The sequence below is a fragment of the Hyperolius riggenbachi genome, chromosome 9, assembly GCF_040937935.1.
Source record: "Hyperolius riggenbachi isolate aHypRig1 chromosome 9, aHypRig1.pri, whole genome shotgun sequence".
Classification (NCBI taxonomy): domain Eukaryota; kingdom Metazoa; phylum Chordata; class Amphibia; order Anura; family Hyperoliidae; genus Hyperolius; species Hyperolius riggenbachi.
Window position 1 is genome coordinate 238,647,974 of NC_090654.1, and position 19,150 is coordinate 238,667,123.

General features: G+C 43.9%; 1 protein-coding gene across 7 annotated transcripts in view; it reads right to left on the reverse strand.

Moving 5' to 3' along the window:
• The window catches only part of SLC35F4 (solute carrier family 35 member F4), a 316,112-nt gene that overhangs the window by 16,924 nt on the left and 280,038 nt on the right, over positions 1 to 19,150 (reverse strand). For all 7 annotated transcript variants that reach the window (XM_068254189.1, XM_068254188.1, XM_068254190.1 and 4 more), the window contains 3 exons: positions 13,993 to 14,212; positions 4,535 to 4,660; positions 892 to 1,084 (listed from right to left, as the gene is read on the reverse strand). In XM_068254189.1, coding sequence (XP_068110290.1) covers positions 892 to 1,084; positions 4,535 to 4,660; positions 13,993 to 14,212 — 539 coding nt within the window. The remainder of the gene's footprint in view (positions 1 to 891; positions 1,085 to 4,534; positions 4,661 to 13,992; positions 14,213 to 19,150) is intronic.

The window sequence follows — 19,150 nt, forward strand, 5'->3', positions numbered from 1 at the left end:
TTCTCTAGCATCACTACAATACACAGCACTTGGGGAGGGGTAGAGAGGTTGGGGGTAGAGCAGCGCTGTACATAAGACCCTGTGGAACACTGAATAGGGACTGTCTACAAATCTTTGTATGCAAAACTTTGTATGATTCCTTATCAGTGGTTAAGCAGATGCAGTCATTACAACTGTGCAGAGAGCAAAAAGTTTTCTCTCTCTTTGCCCTTATTTGCCAGTCTCTCAGGACGGGCCTCCCTGCGGCTGCATCCCTTGCAGGGTCTATTGTTATGCCCCTGTTGACACCAGTGTTTATTTCCACTGCTAATTGGCCAACAGGGAGAAGTAAGCTCCCCTTCACGTGGCTGAGTCTCAGCGTGGGGGGGCACCTATACAGGGGACAAATGGGTATCCTGAATCATTTACTTCATTCTACTATATGTCATTACGCTTCCTATATTTAAGTTATTTGATGCAGAAAAATGGCTTTTAGGTATGGTTTGATGGTTTGGTTTGATTCACAAAGCGGTGCTAACCTAGTTAGCACGCCTAAAGACTTTGGGCATGTTAAGTAGGGTGCTAACTAGGTTAGCACAGTTTTGAAAATCAACTCTCGCACAAAACGAAAACGGCGCACCCGATGCCCCTTAACGTTGCATAGTGCGACCTTATAGGTGCATCGGGTGCGCCGTTGCGACATTTTGCGCGCATCGCGCTGTGCGCACAGTACTTTGCACGCGAGTTGATTTTATCACAACCTAACTGAGTTTAGGCATGATAGAGGGCTTTTCACAAGCGTGCTAACAGTTAGCGCAGCTTCGTGAATCAAGCCCATGGTCGTTTACACATCAGGTCCTGAAAAAGAGATTAATTTACCACCAATATGTGGCAGCCATAATTTCTACTTACCTAGCCAGAGGCCAGCAACACCACAGAGATAGCCCCAGGGCAGCGCTGAGAATGAGGACCAGTGCTCTACTTTGGTAAAATAAAGAATTACTGGGGTGCAGGAGATGAAGATTAAATTGAAGAAGCCTATGGTGGAGAAAAAGTGCGCAGCTTCACCGAAGTTTGCGGTCCCCAGAAACATCTTAAACAAGACCTGTAACAACAGACATCATTAAAAAGTAAATACATATTACCATCTGCATATAACCAAAGCAAAACAGATGTTTCTGGGGAAAATGAGGAGCTACAAAATGTTTCTATTGAATGTACAACACTGTCCCTGAACTGGTTTTACAAATGTTCTTGGGGAAAATAAAGTCCCTGCGTCCTCCTGTGTCCCAGTATCCCTGCTTTGTGCCTAGCGCACGTGTGGCATGCAGGTGGCCTTCAGACTGCAAAGAGGGGACGGCCGCATGCGCGGGTCGCGGCCATGTGTGCGTTGTGGGGCAGGTGGGGGAGCTTCCGTGGCCTGGCGCAGTTTTTTTTTTTTTAACAGGCAGGCCTTTTAACTAGTAGCAGCATAATACAGTAGAATCCCTTTATAGTAAACTCCAAGGGACCAGGAAAAAGTAGTTTACTATATCAGAATTAATCATACATTGTATATTTATACAGACGCAGTTGCTGGGACCTGAGGACTGAGTTTACTATATCCAGAGGTTTACTATATCAGAGAATACCGTAACGAGGTTCTAATGTATTCCCCATTAACCCTCCTGGCGGTCTATTAAAAACCGCCAGGGGGCAGCGCAGCCGGTTTTTTTTTTGTTTTTTGTTTTTTTAAATCATGTAGCGAGCCTAGGGCTCGCTACATGATAGCCGCTGCTCAGCGGCATCCCTCCAGCCCCGCCGATCGCCTCCGGCGATCAGGAAATCCCGTTCAAAGAACGGGACCTGGAGGGCTTCCCCCGTCGCCATGGCGACGGGGCGGGATGACGTCACTGACGTCATGGATGTCGTGACGTCTAAGGGAGTCCCGATCCACCCCTTGCCGCTGCCTGGCGCTGATGGGCCAGGCAGCACAGGGGTCTAGGGGGGGGGGCTGTGTTGCGACGCGGATAGCGGCGATCGAGCGCGGGGCGGCGGCGATCGAAGTGCTGACGCAGCTAGCAAAGTGCTAGCTGCGTTCAGCAAAAAAAAAAAAATTACTCAAATCGGCCCAGCAGGGCCTGAGAAAACCTCCTGCGCGGGGTTACCGCCAGGAAGGTTAAATTACCTCATCTTCTTTTTGGAGGACACATAGGCAAGGATAGTCCATCAACACTGAAACAAGGGTGCGCTACAAAAGGGCTGATTTTCTTCTCACCTCGCAAGGTGAGCCCCCAGTTTTGAGAGTTATGAGAGTTGGTTATGGATTGGCGAAAGGGCCTTACACATGGTAGTTTCATCCCACATACATTTAAAAAAGGGTGCTGGGAAATTTGATCGCCGAGTGAAGCTGCTAGTAGAATATTGACAATATTTTACTATTGCTTTACCTAACCTATCACCGGGGCCGGTTTAAGCAACAATGGGGCCCCAGGGCAAAATAAACCTGGGGGGGCCCCCCAACATATACCCCGGAACAAAAATCGGCATTAGGGGACCTTTTTTGCAGCTGGTATAGTCAGGGTGTGAAGTCCCAATCGGTCGGAGCTCCACATTCTGGCTATCCCAGCCTGCATGGGGGACAAGGGGTTACAAAGTTTCAGGAGGGGGGACCCCACATAATTTTTTTTTTTTTAAAAATCCCACACTCTAAACATACATTTTTTGGGGGGAAAATAGGAAAAAATGTCAGGGATCTTCATACAGCCATATTGCGGCTGTATAGCGATCCCTGGCCAAAGCACTGCGGCTGCGTATAGACCCCCTGAAAACCACGTCAGGAAATTTATTGCGCTTTCGTTTGATGCATGTAAAATTACACTACCGTTAGGTTTGCTACTAAAAGTGACATTTACCACATTTAAAAGTATACTTTTGTCCTGCAAAACTTTAAAATTGATTTTCTCAAAATCTATAAGGTCTTTTTGAAAAAATGTCTTTTCCTCTTATTCCTAATGATCTCCTTAACATATCCTGCAAATTTAGGGTTTCTAGCATTTAAGGTGGATTTGCTATTAACCATTAAAGTCGGCAGGTTTTTAAATGTGTATTTTTTTTCCTTTGAAACTTTAAAATCGATTTTCTCAAAAACTATAGGGCCGATTTGAATTTTTTTCCTCTTGTAGCCACTGGGGGCCCCTACAAGCTCTGGGGCAGCTGCCTCCTTTGCCTCTATGGTAGCGCCGGCCTTGCCTATCACTCATACTAACCCTACCTATTCTTAACACTACCCTTCCCCCTACCTTCTCCTAACACTACCCCTCCCCCTACCTACTACTAACACTACCTCTCTCCGTTTCCTACTCCTAACACTACCCCTACCACATACTAACACTACCCCTCCCCCTACCCACTCCTAACACTACCTCTCCCCGTTACCTACTCCTAACACTACCCCTACCACCTACTAACACTACCTCTCCCTGTTACCTACTCCTAATACTACCCCTTCCCCTACCTACTACATTCACTAACCCTACCCAATTACTCCTAACACTACCCCTTCCCTACCTACTCCAAACACTAACCCTACCCAACTACTCCTAACACTAACCCCCCCATACCTACTCCTAATATTGCAGTCTACAGCAGCGTCCAAATTACCAGGTGGCCATGGATACCCAAATTACCTGCCTTGCTTTTTCCCTCCTGGCCAACCAAACTACATGGTTAGATAACAGATTAACTGCTTGAGGACCACAGGCTTACACCCCCTATTGACCAGGGGAATTTTTACAATTCAATGCTCTGCAGCTTTGAAAGCTCGCTGCAGAGCTGTACTACTAAGTATACAAATGAATTTGCCCCCTTTTCTTGCCACCAACAGACATTTCTGTTGGTGGCATCTGATTGCTGCTGTGACTTTTTTTTATTTATTATTAAATTGTCTTTTTTTTAAATAAAAATAAAATTTTTGTTATTAATTTTATTCCTTCCCTCTCTCCCGAGATCCAATCATTGTGTTCGGCTCTCATAGGCATCAGAGGCGATCATCCTCAGTGTCACTCAGTGTTGTTTTCAGCTGTTACACAGCCCCGATTGCAGCTAGCAGGCTGAACAGCGAGCTCTGCTCCATGTCACGGCAGGGAACGATCGCGCATGCGTGCGTTCCCTGCAAATCCCCGCCTACCGCTCTTGACGCCTCTTGGTGTTAGGCAGTCCTGGGGCTGCCAACTTCCCGACGCCTATCGGCATTAGGCGATTGGGAAGGGGTTCATGACTATCTAGAGAAAAAAAATAAACAGCATTTTTTTTATTATTGTCAAAAATAATAATTTTTATTCCCTTTGCTATAGGTTTACTTTCAAAGAAAGTTTGCAGTGTAAACTCCAGTATTATTGTTTTTACAGGTTTCCTTTGAAGAGGCATTTGAAAAGGTCAGAGTGTTAAGAACCGCAGAAGAGGAGACACACGTGAGAAGTCTTGCAGGTGAATTCTGTGAAGAGGTGATAAGAATGGAGGGATGGAGATGGTCAGTTGCAGAGCAGAGGTTGTGCTCTTGCGTGATCTATTTTACCTTGTAAAGTGCGGATGCTGAGGCAGATCCCACAGCCAGAGCCACTCCAATGATTGAGTCACCATGGAAACCATCCGCGTACGCCATCATGACGATTCCTGTTATTGCCATTATTGTAGCAACTATCTGTGCCAAAGATATAAGAAGGGAACATGATGAAGTTTTCACTGCCAGACATGGGATGTGCTTAGAACAAGACAGACATATATGATAAACAAGGACCTCACTAGTCTGAAGAGCCATCTCGGAACAACACAAAGGGCACAGCTGTTTACAGTAGGGTAAGGGTTTTGGAGATGTCAGCTAAACAGAGTGGATGGATGAGCAGCAAGAAATGACATAGGGTAGGACTATACATTTGCCTTGCAGCTTAATCTCACTGCAGTTTTATGGCACCAAAGAGCTATTCTTTGCACACTGTGCTTTATGGAATTCTTAAAGAGAAACTTCAGCAAACATACTGTCATTAAGTTACGTTAGTTATGTTAATTAAAATAGGTAATATAATCTCTTACCCACCCTTTTTAAAAGAACAAGCAAATGTGTGTGATTGTATGGGTGCAGCCATCTTTTTGGTTGAAAGGAGGTGACAGGGAGCATGAGACACAGTTCCAACTGTCCTGTGTCCTGATGACCCCAACCATTTGCACGCACTAGGCAACGAGAACAACAACATCAGAAATCCCATCATGCTTTGCACAGCATCAGGGGAAAAATGCCCAGGCAGATTTTTTTTGATGAGGTGGAGCTTAGTTTTTGTGCAGCTAAAAATGAGGCTTGGGTAAGAAAAACAAAGTTCTCATCCTGTGAAACTGTTGAAGAAACACCAAGCCTTTTCAGTGCTGCTGAGTAGATTTTTAGTCTGGAGGTTCACTTTAATGTAAACATACATCAGTCGACTTGGCGGCCGATCGACCATCCTATTTGATAATTATCGAATGATAATCTGCGCTGCCATCAGTATGCCCGATCGATGATTAAACCAATTTCAAGTCAAAATGTATAGATCGGACATGCTGGGAAATCTCGGGCTGGCGTGTTTGATAAAGTGCACAGCAGTAACTGCGTGCAATAATCGCGAACAACGAACATGACGGAAACCCCCGGACGCGTCCCCCCAAATGTTAGATGTACCACCCCGATGCCCAGGCATTAATACTTTACTTGTCATGCTGTCCCCAAGTGTCCGCCGCTGTGTCCACACTGTACTTTTTCATTGGATTTTTGATGTTGAATAAAATTGCTGGATGAATAATATTACCTCGGCTCTGTGTGGGGCGGTGATAAATGGGCAGCTGTTCCTCCCCCTTCTTTTCATATTGAACTAAATTGCCCCTATTGTATGAAGGGAACAGAGACGGCAAAAGAATAAAATCCACTAAAAATGTTTAAAAACATAAATAAAGAGGAGGTAGTGGTGGACTTACCTCCTCAAACACTTTAAGCAAACATATGGACAAGCATCATCCTAATAATAACAATTGAAGTAATATAGGAGGGATGTGCTAATTGGGTAAACAAGACAAGCTGAGCAACAAAGATAAAGTACCCAATACACAGCACCAAACCACTCCGAGTAATAATCAAATTACAAAACTTTATTGATGAAGAACAAACCAAGTTTAAAAAAACATAATAAAATTCACCCTAAGGTGAAAGCAGCGGTGTACAGCAATAACAATGATACGAATAATAATGATCCATGATTAAATTATACGGGACCTCACACCCAATCCAAATTAATCAGATATGTAATAATACAGTAAGTCAATAAGAGACCCCCTACACTACCAAATATTTAGGGAAGGGCCATCTACAAAGTGCAAATGCAATAGTGCAAAGATGTAACCAGATAGGAGAAAAGGCTGGGACCTACAGCAGAAACCGTCCCAGAGCTGTGTAAATAGCAGCAGTATTTGAAAGGTGCAAAGTGCCCAAGCATGCAAAATAAGCTCTCTGAAGCGGGTCGAGCCCGCGTGATGCATTAAGGCGGCTGGCGGTGTACTTTGGCGTCCTCCTCACCATTCATGTAAGTCTGGAACTTCACCCTCATGCTTATTTTGCACGCTTGGGCACTTTGCACCTTTCAAATACTGCTGCTATTTACACAGCTCTGGGACGGTTTCTGCTGTAGGTCCCAGCCTTTTCTCCTATCTGGTTACATCTTTGCACTATTGCATTTGCACTCTGTAGATGGCCCTTCCCTAAATATTTGATAGTGTAGGGGGTCTCTTATTGACTTATTGACTTACTGTATTATTACATATCTGATTAATTTGGATTGGGTGTGAGGTCCCGTAGAATTTAATCATGGATCATTATTATTCGTATCATTGGTATTGCTGTACAAAGCTGCTTTCACCTTAGGGTGAATTTTATTATTGTTTTTAAACTTGGTTTGTTCTTCATCAATAAAGTTTTGTAATTTGATTATTACTTGGAGTGGTTTGGTGCTGTGTATTGGGTACGTTTCCTTTGTTGCTCAGCTTACCTCCTCAAACACACAAAAAAACTGTCGATTTCAACAGTGAAAACTTTTAGTTATACACTCCAAAAAATTGTGCAACGCGTTTCACAGGCGCAACCCCGCTTCATCAGGCAGTAAAAAACAGAGCATAAAACAGCTGCAGATCAGTGTAACACTTAGCGCCTCTCCTTTCACAGATTGTATACTCCGAGCCGAGGTAATATTAATCATTCAGCAATTTTATTCAACATCAAAAATCCAATGAAAAAGTACAGTGTGGACACAGCGGCGGACACTTGGGGACAGCGTGACAAGTAAAGTATTAATGCCTGGGCATCGGGGTGGTACATCTAACATTTGGGGGGACGCGTCCGGGGGTTTCCGTCATGTTCGTTGTTCGTGATTATTGCACGCAGTTACTGTCACGCACCGGATCAAACACGTCAGCCCGAGATTTCCCAGCATGTCCGATCTATACATTTTGACTTGAAAAATAAACCATTACAAGAGCAGGTTGGGAGAAGGGGCGTAACTACAAATCATGGGGCCCCCCAGCAAACCTTTGATGGGGCCCCACAGTGTTCACACCCTTTCCCTTGCCTTCCCCTGGTGACCCTCACAGCCTGGGCGCCCCTCCCACAAAAACACTTGACCTGGAGGATGGACCCCTTTATCAGAGGGAGTGAAGTAGTAGTTGGGGCCCCCTTACAGCTCTGGGACCGGCTGAGGTTGCAGGGGCTGCTCCCCTGTAGTTACACCCCTGGTTGGGAGGAGGCATTAGCTAAAGGAAGCCGTTGGGAGAGCAGGTTGGGGTTAGACATTAGGAAAAGAAAACTATTAGGGGAGCAGGCTTGGGTTAGGCATCAGGTAGAGGAGACCATTAAGAGAGCAGGTTGAAATTAGGCATTAGGCAAAGGTAGCCCTTAGGACAGCAGGTTTGGGTTAGGCATCAGGAAGGGTTAACTTTTAGGATAGGTTAATACAAGGTTAGGGTTAAGCACCATGAAGTGGGATTTCAGGAATCGTATTAATACTTTGCTGATTAAGCACTCTCAGGTCCACTGGCATAACAACCAATCATACCCACACAGTCCATACAAAACAATATTTGCCTGGATGTTTTCCTGGTCTGTCAACCTCAGCAGTCTTTGAGGCATTGCGGACTGAAGTCAGAACACCTGACCTATATAGAAGCCCTGTTTTAATTACTCGGAGATCATACGATCAATGTGCGAGCCAGGAAACGACAAGGTCAATGGGAACCTCCATATCTTTCTTAGTTGAGGATTTTCAGCCAGCTCCCATCAGAACGTAGGTTCTGGTCCATCTCCACCACGCCCTTGAAGCATAAGAACTGTTTTCCCCTTGGCTATTAACTGTCTGAACTCTCTTTCTGCTTTTTTCCCTCAGTGCCCCCTTCCTCCTCCCTATTAGGTCTTGTTCTGTTCCGACAAATCATGTTCAAACTGCTGTACATTGTACATACAGTAGCTGTGGTCTACATGTGCTACTCTGCTGTTTTCTGTTCTAGAAGTGGTGTTGTTCTGCTGTATACTTAACAGTCGGTGTTTGTTCTGTTGTTCAAAGCCCAATTCTGGGCACAACCTAGTCGTGCTTAGCGAATAAAGATGATTCTGATTCACGTTTTCAGAGAACAAGTTGACTTCAAATAAAATATAAGGACCTTAATCACCATATCAAGAATGAATTGCCCATAAAATATCAGCACTGTGTATATTGAAGCTATTTAGATGCACAGAACAGGTAGCATTGCCTGCAGACAATTACGGGATGAGGAGTACTTGGAGTGTAGACATTGTTAAAATTGAGCGTCTCCTGTGTGTTCGGCACTGAGAGAACTGCTGACTTTACTGGGAAGAAAATGATGAGTGCTTTTCCTTATTTTACCACTCTATAAATTCAGCAGCAAGAATTGGAGGCTGCACTTCCCGCTTACTCATGTGGTTGGGAAGTAATATTGCAGATTTATGGCAATTTCCTCCATCTGATTATCTTGCAGAAGGAATTGCAATTGTTTTTAAATTTATAAACTAATTTAAAAGGAAATTCTACTTTTGTTATAAAATTAAAGAACATGCATGTAGAGATCAATGATGCAGAAGTCTTTTTGCAATCTGATGATATAAAAAAATGCCACCTGGGTGCATGCACCACGCAGGACACTTGATTTGTGGGGGGTGTGGCCACAGGGCTGGTGCCAAAACAGGGTTATTTAAACCATGATTAAACAGCACTTGGTGTGGTTGTTTGCTATACTATGAACCTGATCCTGAACTACCAGCCACCAGTTTTGACCTTAGTCTGTGACCCATACCTGTTCTGCAAACCACCAGTCCTGACATCGACCTGTGACCTCAACCTTAATCTGCCAATCCTGACCTTGTCCTGTGACCTCGATCCTAATCTGCCAGTTGACCTTGACTAAACTTGACCTAAACTTTTCTCTGCAGGCCAGTGCGCACCTTGACCCTGCTCAGCTGGGCACCAATCCTGACATCAGCCTGTCACCTTGATGCTGCTTTGCCAGCCACCAATCCTGACCATAGCTTATAACCTCAAACCTGTTCTGCCTCACTTTCTCCACACTATAGTATTTGCCCTGCTGTCTTTCTTGCCTCCAGTAGGGTAACTAATGAAGATCACAACCTGATAGCTAACTGCAGCAATAGATAGCTAACTGCACCACCCACTAGGGATGGCTGCCCAGTGACCCCTTTAGGGAACTTTACTGATGACTAGAAACAACTTTAGACTCTGTGCCTTGAGGAGCTCATGTCATACACCGTTGCCAGGATCAACAGGGCCCTGACACTCTCCTTCTGTAAACTTAGCAACAGTATTCTATGTACTCAGGAATGCTGTTGATATGAAATTCCCTCCTTGCTACAGAAAGTAAGTAACTGCACAGGACAAAAACCTTTTTTTTTTCTTTAACTTATTTTTAAAACCTGCACACTTTAATTATATGGTTTGCTGTTAGACACTTTGGAGAAAAAAAAGTGAATTGGATTGCGCTCCAACTTTATCCTAGGAGAAAAATATTCATTTTCTGTTTAAATTAACTTTTCAGGACTCTGCAATTGAAAAAGTACCAAAATGTAGATGAAAAAGTACTGTCAAAATTATTCTGATTATTTTCTTGCTTGCTGGTGGCTTAAAAGGCATTGTATTTATTAGATCTGAAAATATCACCTAGGAAAAAAAAAAGTGAATTAGATTGGGCTCTTTCTGTAGATAGAGTCCCTATGAGGGAGATTAGTGAATTGTTCAGTAAGGGACATGTGTCAGAACCATAAAAATGCATAATATTAATAGTAATCATCGCCGTTTTAAGAATTACCTGCACTGTGAATTCCAGTGGTCAGGTTGGGCAATTACTTTCTACAGAGAGAAATGTCCTTCAATGTTTGATGAGTCCCCTAACTTAAAGAAAAAAATATCAGCTAAAAGAAGCGTTTGATCAGCCGATAGATTTATAAGGCTCTAATTTGCTGTGACAACATCCTGGTTAAATCCATGACCAGCAATTCAGAGCCTTACAAATTATCAGCTGATCAAACTGATCACATGTTACTCAAGGTTTTCTCCTAAGCATTTGCTACCAGCAAACCTGTTCACCTTTTTTTAAGTGTCCAGTATTAGGTGACAAAATGAAAATGCAAGTCTTGCCTAAAATGCATTAGGCGAATGTTCCTTTTGGATGGTTTATTTTAATTGACAATTCTTTTTATACTGTAACTGATCCAGGGAAATGTCAGTGATTTATACTTGACTTGTAGTTTCTCCTAACCCAACCTTAGTTCTCCTACCATGACCCTAAATCACCTAACCTTTATTCACCTAACTGCTCACCTCACTGTGCACTAATTCTTCTACCCCTCAACTCCTAGCCCCAATTCTCCTAATCTAAATTCTTCTAACCCTAAAGTTAATTATCCTAAGCCTAATTTCCCTATCCTTAATTCCTAGCAGGATTAGAGTAAGGAGTATTAATGGTTGGAGGATTAGGGTTAAAGTTAGGAGAATACAACTATAGTCAGGAAGGCAGATTTCAGGGGATTTAAGATGTGAAAAAGTAAGTAGGATTATAAACATTAGGGGTTGGAGAATAGGGGGTAGTAAGGCTAGATTTATACTTTTTTCACCCCTGGGTCGTCTTTCTTACAGCTTCCCTCCCATGTGCAAACCCCCCCACCCCCCCATTCCTTGTGCAGCTCCCTCTTCCATGACTAACATTCATGTACAGCTGCCCCCTTCGGTTATATACAGATCAATTGGGCTGCAGATCCCTATTTCTATTTGCAGCTTCTTTTTCCACATGCAAAAATCCCTCTTCCATGTGCAGCCCCCCCCCCCCCCCCCCCTTGGCCTGCTGCCGCCCAAGGCCCGGGCCTATGTGGCCTTTACAAAATTCTTGCCCTATGGGGCGTAGAATTATGGTCAGGAAAATAGATTTTAAGGTTTAAGTTATTTGAGCTAGACTATATAGACTAGTAGTAAAATACTGATCACCTTTGTAAATGGCTAAATCAGCAAAAGGGACATTTTTGAACCTAGGTACAATAACATTTGTACATGCAGGCAAACAGGTGAAGTTCACTTATAATTTTGCTAAAATTCCCCAAATGGAAAAAATCATGAATTCTGTGCTAAATTTACCCCTGGAAAATTCTGCCGCCTGGCCCTAGAACTAAGACTTCCTAGAGTTGTGCTTCTACAGGGTAGAAGTGGTAGGCTGGCCATCTATAAATGCTATTCAGGGTTGACTAAACTGCAAGAAAGAGAAGTGAGTTGGAAAGAGATGGGAACAGTAGCTGGAGTCAGTCGCCTGTGATCTTTTCTGTTTGCTCAGGTCTCCTGTGCTATTTTCTGTTTGCTCAGCAGCAGTGCTTATCATTCTGAAACCAAAAGGCTTGCTGGCAGGAGCAGGAGGACTGATGCCCACTTGCCACAATTCAGTGAACTGCTGACCTGCCATCCCCAATCTTTTCACACAAGAACTCTGTCAAACATTCCTAATGGGACCACAAAACTAATCTCAAAGGAATTTTACAAAAACAGTTTTCTTCATGAGATGAAGATGATGAATGAATGACAATAAGGAACATGCAAGGAATGGAAATGCCAAAACCTATACTTGGCCAGCAAATTGGGGCACAATCAAACTGTGGTGGGGGAAGCTTTCTGCCTGCTGAAGCAGTTTAAGGCAAGGATGGGACAAGGTTCTTCAGCACTCAAGGCAGATATGGCTAAATGCATGACTCCCCCCCCCCCCCCCCCCCCCACACACACACACACACACACCTTGATTGTTTGCTTAGGTGTCAGGCATCCCCACTTCCTCCAAAGACTTGCTCAGGCTGATGTTGAGAAGTTCTCCCCAGCGGCATAGCCTCCTACCCAAAATCAGACTCTCACTTAGGCCAACAGAGGGAAGTGCTGCTCCCCGTGCAAAAATAATCAGCCTTCTCTCTGATCCCAACCACCCATTTGCAGGATTATAACTCTTAAGCTCTGCGGAAGTTGTCTCTTGTATCACAGAATGTCTAATACAGAATGTCTTACACAGATGTCAGTCATCATTATCATCTGAAGCTCAGTTGAGTAAAGCAGAAGGACAGCGATCTAAAGTGTAAAAGCAGGTCCAGCCCTGAATGGCTAAAACAACCCACAACATTAAGATTTTCCAGTGGGCTAGTCAAACGTTATGACACCCTTCTGAAAACACTCCTTAATTTAGCAAACAATTCTATAGAGAAGATTATGCAAATGATGAGACAGTACACAGAAGTTTTCAGCCAGCTACTGTATTGGAGCAAGTCAGGAAATGCACAACCCTGGGACAGTAGACCAGGACTCAAACAGATGTGGGTCGTGCATTTCAGTATAGAGAAGACTGGGCTGAAATGTCTCCACTGCAATGTCAATCACTGACCTGTTAGCAGAAGTGTTTGATTTCAGTTGCTGATGCTAAAAGATAGCACAAGCAGGCAGGGGTATAACCACAGGAGAACTGCGGGGGATGGGGGGTTGGGGATTGGCAACTACTAACTTCCCTTCCTCCAGTTAGGGGGTCCATCCTTCAGATCAGGTGTTCTTGTTTATGATGGCCAAAAAAAATGTTTTATGACCCTTGCAAGCTTTTTTACATTTTTACGTGGAAGAAATGGGTATTAATAATCTGTTTCATTCAGTAGATTAAATTAGCATTCAAAATGTGTATGTTGTTTACTAGGATGTCTTTGGTATTATACTACATATGTTTGGAGATCAGAAAAGATAAAGTGTTATGAATGCGCAAACCCAGAGGAAATTCAGAAGGGGACATGTATGGTATGCTCTCACAGCACTATATATTGAGTGAGCAGCCATCATCTTGTGTAATGTCTTGATTTCTGGTTTCAGAGAATAAAACAATTAACCATACAAAGTTCTAACAAAGATGTATTGGCTTTGTGTACTGTCATTTTTATAAACATTCTTTGCATGTAGCAGCCAATCAGGTTCTTCCATTTCAATCTCTCACTGTGCAATGCAAACACGCAAGGAAGATGCTAATTGACTGCTATAGGCAGCAACAACTGTTTTGCGTTCAATACCTATGCAATATTTTCCCAGGAAAACAAGCTGACACAGACCTCATAGAGTAGGTTTTCACAAAGGAAAGAATATAAAGATTAGACGAAATCAATAGAACACTTAGAGAGGAAAAAAAAGACCAAAGACATCCCGGGGGGGGGGGGGGGGGGGTGAATCTACAAGAAATGCGATGAGGGCACTTTATTGACTTTACTAAACACAGCAGATCAGAAGTGGAGATGAAGTAAGCCACAGCAACCAATCAGATTTCAACTCTGCTACATCCTGTTCAGTGAACGATGAATTCTAGTTGGTGCACACAGCTAAGTGCCATACAGAATAAGCCAAATTGAATTCAGTGGATGGTCAGTGAGAGGAGGAGGATCCTTACCCGTACGCCCATGAACTTGTCTTTCAGTACAATCCAGGAAAGCAGGAACATGAAGGCTTTGTTGCAGCAGAAGAGAGCCGACACATCTGTGGCTGTCAGCTTCTTGAGTGCCAGTAAGTAGAGGTAATTCGTCAGAGTCCATAGAATGGAAAAAGGGGCGGTCCTTTTTAGAAAGAGTTTCAGCGTCAAACCATCTTCTCCAAATATTCGACTACATTCCCTGTAGGAGAGGGAGTAACATTATTCAGTGTTGGGATTTTGGTTACTAGCAGTACAGTACTAGCAAGACATACCTAATAACGTGGCTAGCCAAATAAATACATTTTCCTGTCGTACTTCTTTTGGTTCATGTATTAGCATACCTTTTAGTAATCATAAGCCCCCAAAATGCCAAATGGTGCAACAATACCCCCCAAATATCAAATGCAGCCACTAAGACCATCAAATAAAAAATGCAGCAATCATTACCTCCCACACATAAAATGTGGTAAACGTTATGACTGACACATACAATATAGCAAACATTACATCCCTCACATGAAATGCAGTAAATATTACTTTCCTTATATAAAATCAGCAAATGTTATCTCAAACATATGAAATGCAGCAAATGTTACTTTAAACACATGAAATGTAGCAAACATCACCTCCAACATGAAATGCAGACAAAAGTTGCCTTCCACACATGAAATGTGCAAAAAAAAACATTGCCTCAGACACATGCAATTCTGAATATGTTACATCTGACACATAAAATGCATCAAACATTACCCCACATAAGAATTGCAACAAACATGACGCCATATTTGAGAATACAATAAACATTACTCTACATATGAAATTCAGCAAATGGGAAGCAACATATGAGAATGCTGTTAACATTCAGCCACATATGAAATGCAGCAAACATTCAGCCACATATGAAATGCAGCAAACATAAACCCACATGAGAATGCAGCAAACATTACCCCACAAAAGAAATAAAGAAAACATGACGCCACATATGAAATGCAGAAAATGTTACCCCAGTATAAGTAGCCAAATGTGCCCTCTACCCCCAGTGGTGTACCTACAGGTTTCTAGGCCCTGATGCAGAAAGTGGACCTACGGCGCATGCTTTGTTCCATCTGTGCCACTCTTTGACCACACTACTGAGAACCCATTCACAAATTCTTTCCAACATATGCATGTGCAGATCGCTTCTCATCACGGCTGCCATGCAAAGCCTCTCAGGAGCATGCTCAAGGAAGATGGGACATGGCGTGTGTTATTGCTGCGACTGAGCCCTTTCACAGCTTTTTAAGAGGGGTAATAGTAGCAAGATGGAGAGAAGTCCAAAGGCATTGTGGGAGGGGACAAGAAGACTATTGGGTGCTGAATGTAAAAATCCTGCCTTTTTATAATTCAGATATCATTTAAAACAAGGCTTCCCAAACCTGTCCTCAAGTACCATCAACCGTACATGTTTTGCAGAAAACCCACTTCATTCACAGGTGAGATAATTAGTGTCTCAGCAGAGCTGATTAACTATCTCTGTGGATTTCCACAAAACATGCACTGTTGTGGGGAGAAACAACCAGCCCCAAAGGAGCACAGGCTAGTCACAAACGGGACGCACTTCACTGCAGACTGCTTCTCTCCAGGTGTTACCCCTTCCATGGTCACACCCGGGAGTGGCTCACCCCCCTCACACTCCCCTTACAATGCCACTGAATGTGACATACTGTGGTTGAATCCTCAATACATTTCTCTTTACCTCTCCTCAGATAGGCTGTCTCAGTGGCAAAGGCAAAATAAGAGTACCCCTCAGGCCACACTATGGGGTTCCTCCCACCCACAGATGACACAATCTCTTAGCAGTCTTTGTGGAAGCAGAAAACTGTCAAGGCAGTTTCTCAGAAAGGGGACATGGCTAACCAACAAAACCTGGATTTGATGGCACAAGTGGTCAGTTTTCAGAAATGTTTACTGCCTCTCTGTCTTAACTTCAGCTGCCTGTGCTGATAGTGTGGGTTTTGCTTTTACATTGGAGGTCTGCTTCAATAAAAGGGGTGGAGTTTTGTGAAACGTTGCATTTTGGTGAACTCTCTGCTTTGTATCCTCATACCTATATTTACATGTTCAAGACAGAGCTGTTGTATGGAGAAAAACCTTGTTTTCATGAATGGTGCTGGTCTATTTTCAGTGCTGCTGAATGGGAATTGAAAACATGTCTTTATACTTTAGCCCAGAGAACCATTTTAAATGAGTACATTAGTGAACCTTTGCTCATCTGGCATCTCTTGTAATTTCCTGCTGAAATCACTGAAATAAATATGGCCACATTTTCTGCTTTGAGCTGACCATGGTAATTATTTGCCATGTACTTCCTCCTTACACTGACAAAATGAAGAAAGGAGGCCACACAACGCATGCTTCACTACTAGTGCAGTTCTTTGGTGAATGTCAAGATGCAATAAAAAAAAAAATGATACTCTGACACATTTCACGTTGCAAGTGCCAGTCAAATGGTAAACTCGCTTCAGGAGGATTTTTTTCTCATCTCCCCCTTTTTGTGCACAATCTGAATGGTAGGCGATTACACTCTTTAATTGCAGAGACAAAATCACCTCTGGTCAGTTGCCTAAAAGGATGTAGACTTAGGGACTGAGCAAACTATAGTGCTTCTGTCCTGTTATAGATCTGGAGAACTGTTGATCCTGTCGCCATTGGCAGGCGTTGGCTCTCCCAAGGCGCAAGGTCTAAGTAACTACAGGTCTCCACCGGAGCACACCACAAAGGATGATGGGCTGCAACCCCCAGGGATTGACAGAAAGAAAACACTCCCTGAAGAGGAAAACTGATGAGCAATCCGGTAGCCTGGCAGAAGAGTAGTCAGGAACAGATCAGGACTGCTGCAAGCTGAGGTCAGGGGCAGGTTGCAGAATTCATAAATGGGTATACAAGGGGTCTGGACGGGTGAACTTTAAGAGCAAGGTCAGAGGGCAAGCCAGGTCACAACAGGTAGACAAACAGCTGTCATTTAAGGCTGGCAAGTACTATCACCAAGTTGCAGAAGACACAGCAGCTCCATGCTGTCTGACACAGCCTTAAATAGAGTGACCTGGGGGCATTACCACCTGTGTGAGGCGGGCACAAGAAAATGATGTGCTGCGGGAAATTACGGTGCATGCACATCACAAGTAACACAAAACACGAATGTGCATGTGCACCCTGGGCACAGGTAGATTTCTTCTGGAATCTGGGTGCAGGCTAATGACCCTGACACGGTTTCTAACCAACTCTCACGTTGTAACCTCAGATGGTAACTTCAACTAACTGATACATATCTTGCAAGCTGCACTGGGCCCATGGGGACTTTACAAAGCTGACATGGCAGCATCACCCTCAGGGACTGATTCATACTTTTTTCACACCTCTGCCAACTTTCTTGCAGCTTCCCTTCAGAACTGATTGTAGACTTTTCGCTGTCTGAGGCAAACTTGTGAGGATGACACCCCTCCCCCCCCTGGAATGATCGCACAGCACCCCATAATTTACTCTGCTTTGCTTAACTTAATGTCCTCACATAACATGCTGCAGCTCAACACAATAGCACACTGGCTGGCTATGAGTCTGTGACAAACTGCTCACCCTCAGCCACTCCATTCCTCCTCAGTCAAGACAGCAATGCCACCTCCTCCCTTCTGCTGTGCAAGTCAAATGAAACACTGCTGCTCTCCTGCCTTCCCCCTCCTCACTCACTGTCAGACTCCTCACACAGCACAACAAGCTGCTTTTCTCCAATGATGACCTATTTTCCTCTCTCTTCTCTCGCTTCTCCTCCTACTCTGACTGCATGATGTTAGTGTAAACAGTACAAACATGTTGCCCCTGTAATTTCTGCGCCTGATGCAAATGTTTCACCTTGCTTCATGAGAGAACCAGCCCTGCTTCCCTTCCATGTGCAGCACTTCTCTCTCAGTGTTGTACTGGGAGGTGGAAAAGCTGAAGAAATCCACCTGCTGGCCAAGCAGCAGACACCCTGTGTTACCACTCCAAACAGAAACCTGCAGAAAGTCTTAACTGTGAGCAGCAACACATGATTACTGATGTTTGGCCAGCAAGAGGATTTCCTCAGCTTTTCCACCTCCCACTCTGACACTGCCTCTCCTATTCCTTGTGCAGCCCCCTCTTCCATGACTAACATTCATGTACACAGGGGCGTATCTGGGTGACAAAGCGCCTATGGCAAACAGTGAAATTGCGCCCAATATGTATTTGCACCCCATATCCAATTGTGCCACTTATCCATACTGAAGGTTTCCTTCCAGTATGAATATCCAGAGGTGTCCACCTCAGTATAGGTAGCCAGAGGTGCCCCCAGTATGTGTAGAGAGAATTAGCCCCCAGTACTGTTAATCACCCCCAGTATAGGTCACCAGGGTTATCCACCTGGTATATGTAGCCAGATAGTCAGAGGTAGCCCCCTAGTATAGGTAGCCAGAGGTAGCCCTCCCAGTGTAGGTAGTCAACCAGCTTAGGTTGCCCTCTCAGCATAGTTAATAAGACGAGTCTCCCCCCTCCGTATAAGTAGCCCCCCAGTATAGGTTGCTAGAGTTAGCCCCTATGTGTAAGTAACAACAAGTGAGTAGGGGGCTGCCATGGCGCCCACAGTGTTGTGGTGCCCATGGCATGAGCCATGCCTGCACCTCTCTAGATACGCCTCTGCATGTACAGCACCCTCCTTCAATTATATACATGTCCATTGGGCAGCAGCTCCCTATATCCATGTATTGTTCCTTAATTGCAACCTCTATATTCCATTTACAGCCTCTGCAGCAATCCCTCTTACATGTCCCTTAGCAAGCTGCTGCCCAAACCCCAGGCCTTGGTGGCCTTTACAGAAATCCACCCTGATCACACTGAAAAGGTATAGATTACACATCATCATAACACAGTGAGGAATCTGTCTACACGTCATGGAAGTCTTCTTTACAATAATGATTATTTACCGCATCAGACTGCTGAATCTACTGTCAAATTCCTTCTTTTTTACTGCAAGATTTCACAGCAGAGGCGTGTGAAATGAAAAGTTATGATGCTCCCGAGGCATCTAATTATAAAATATTTCAAAGGGAAACTCCACTTTTAGTAAAATAAAAGAATGACTTGTGTT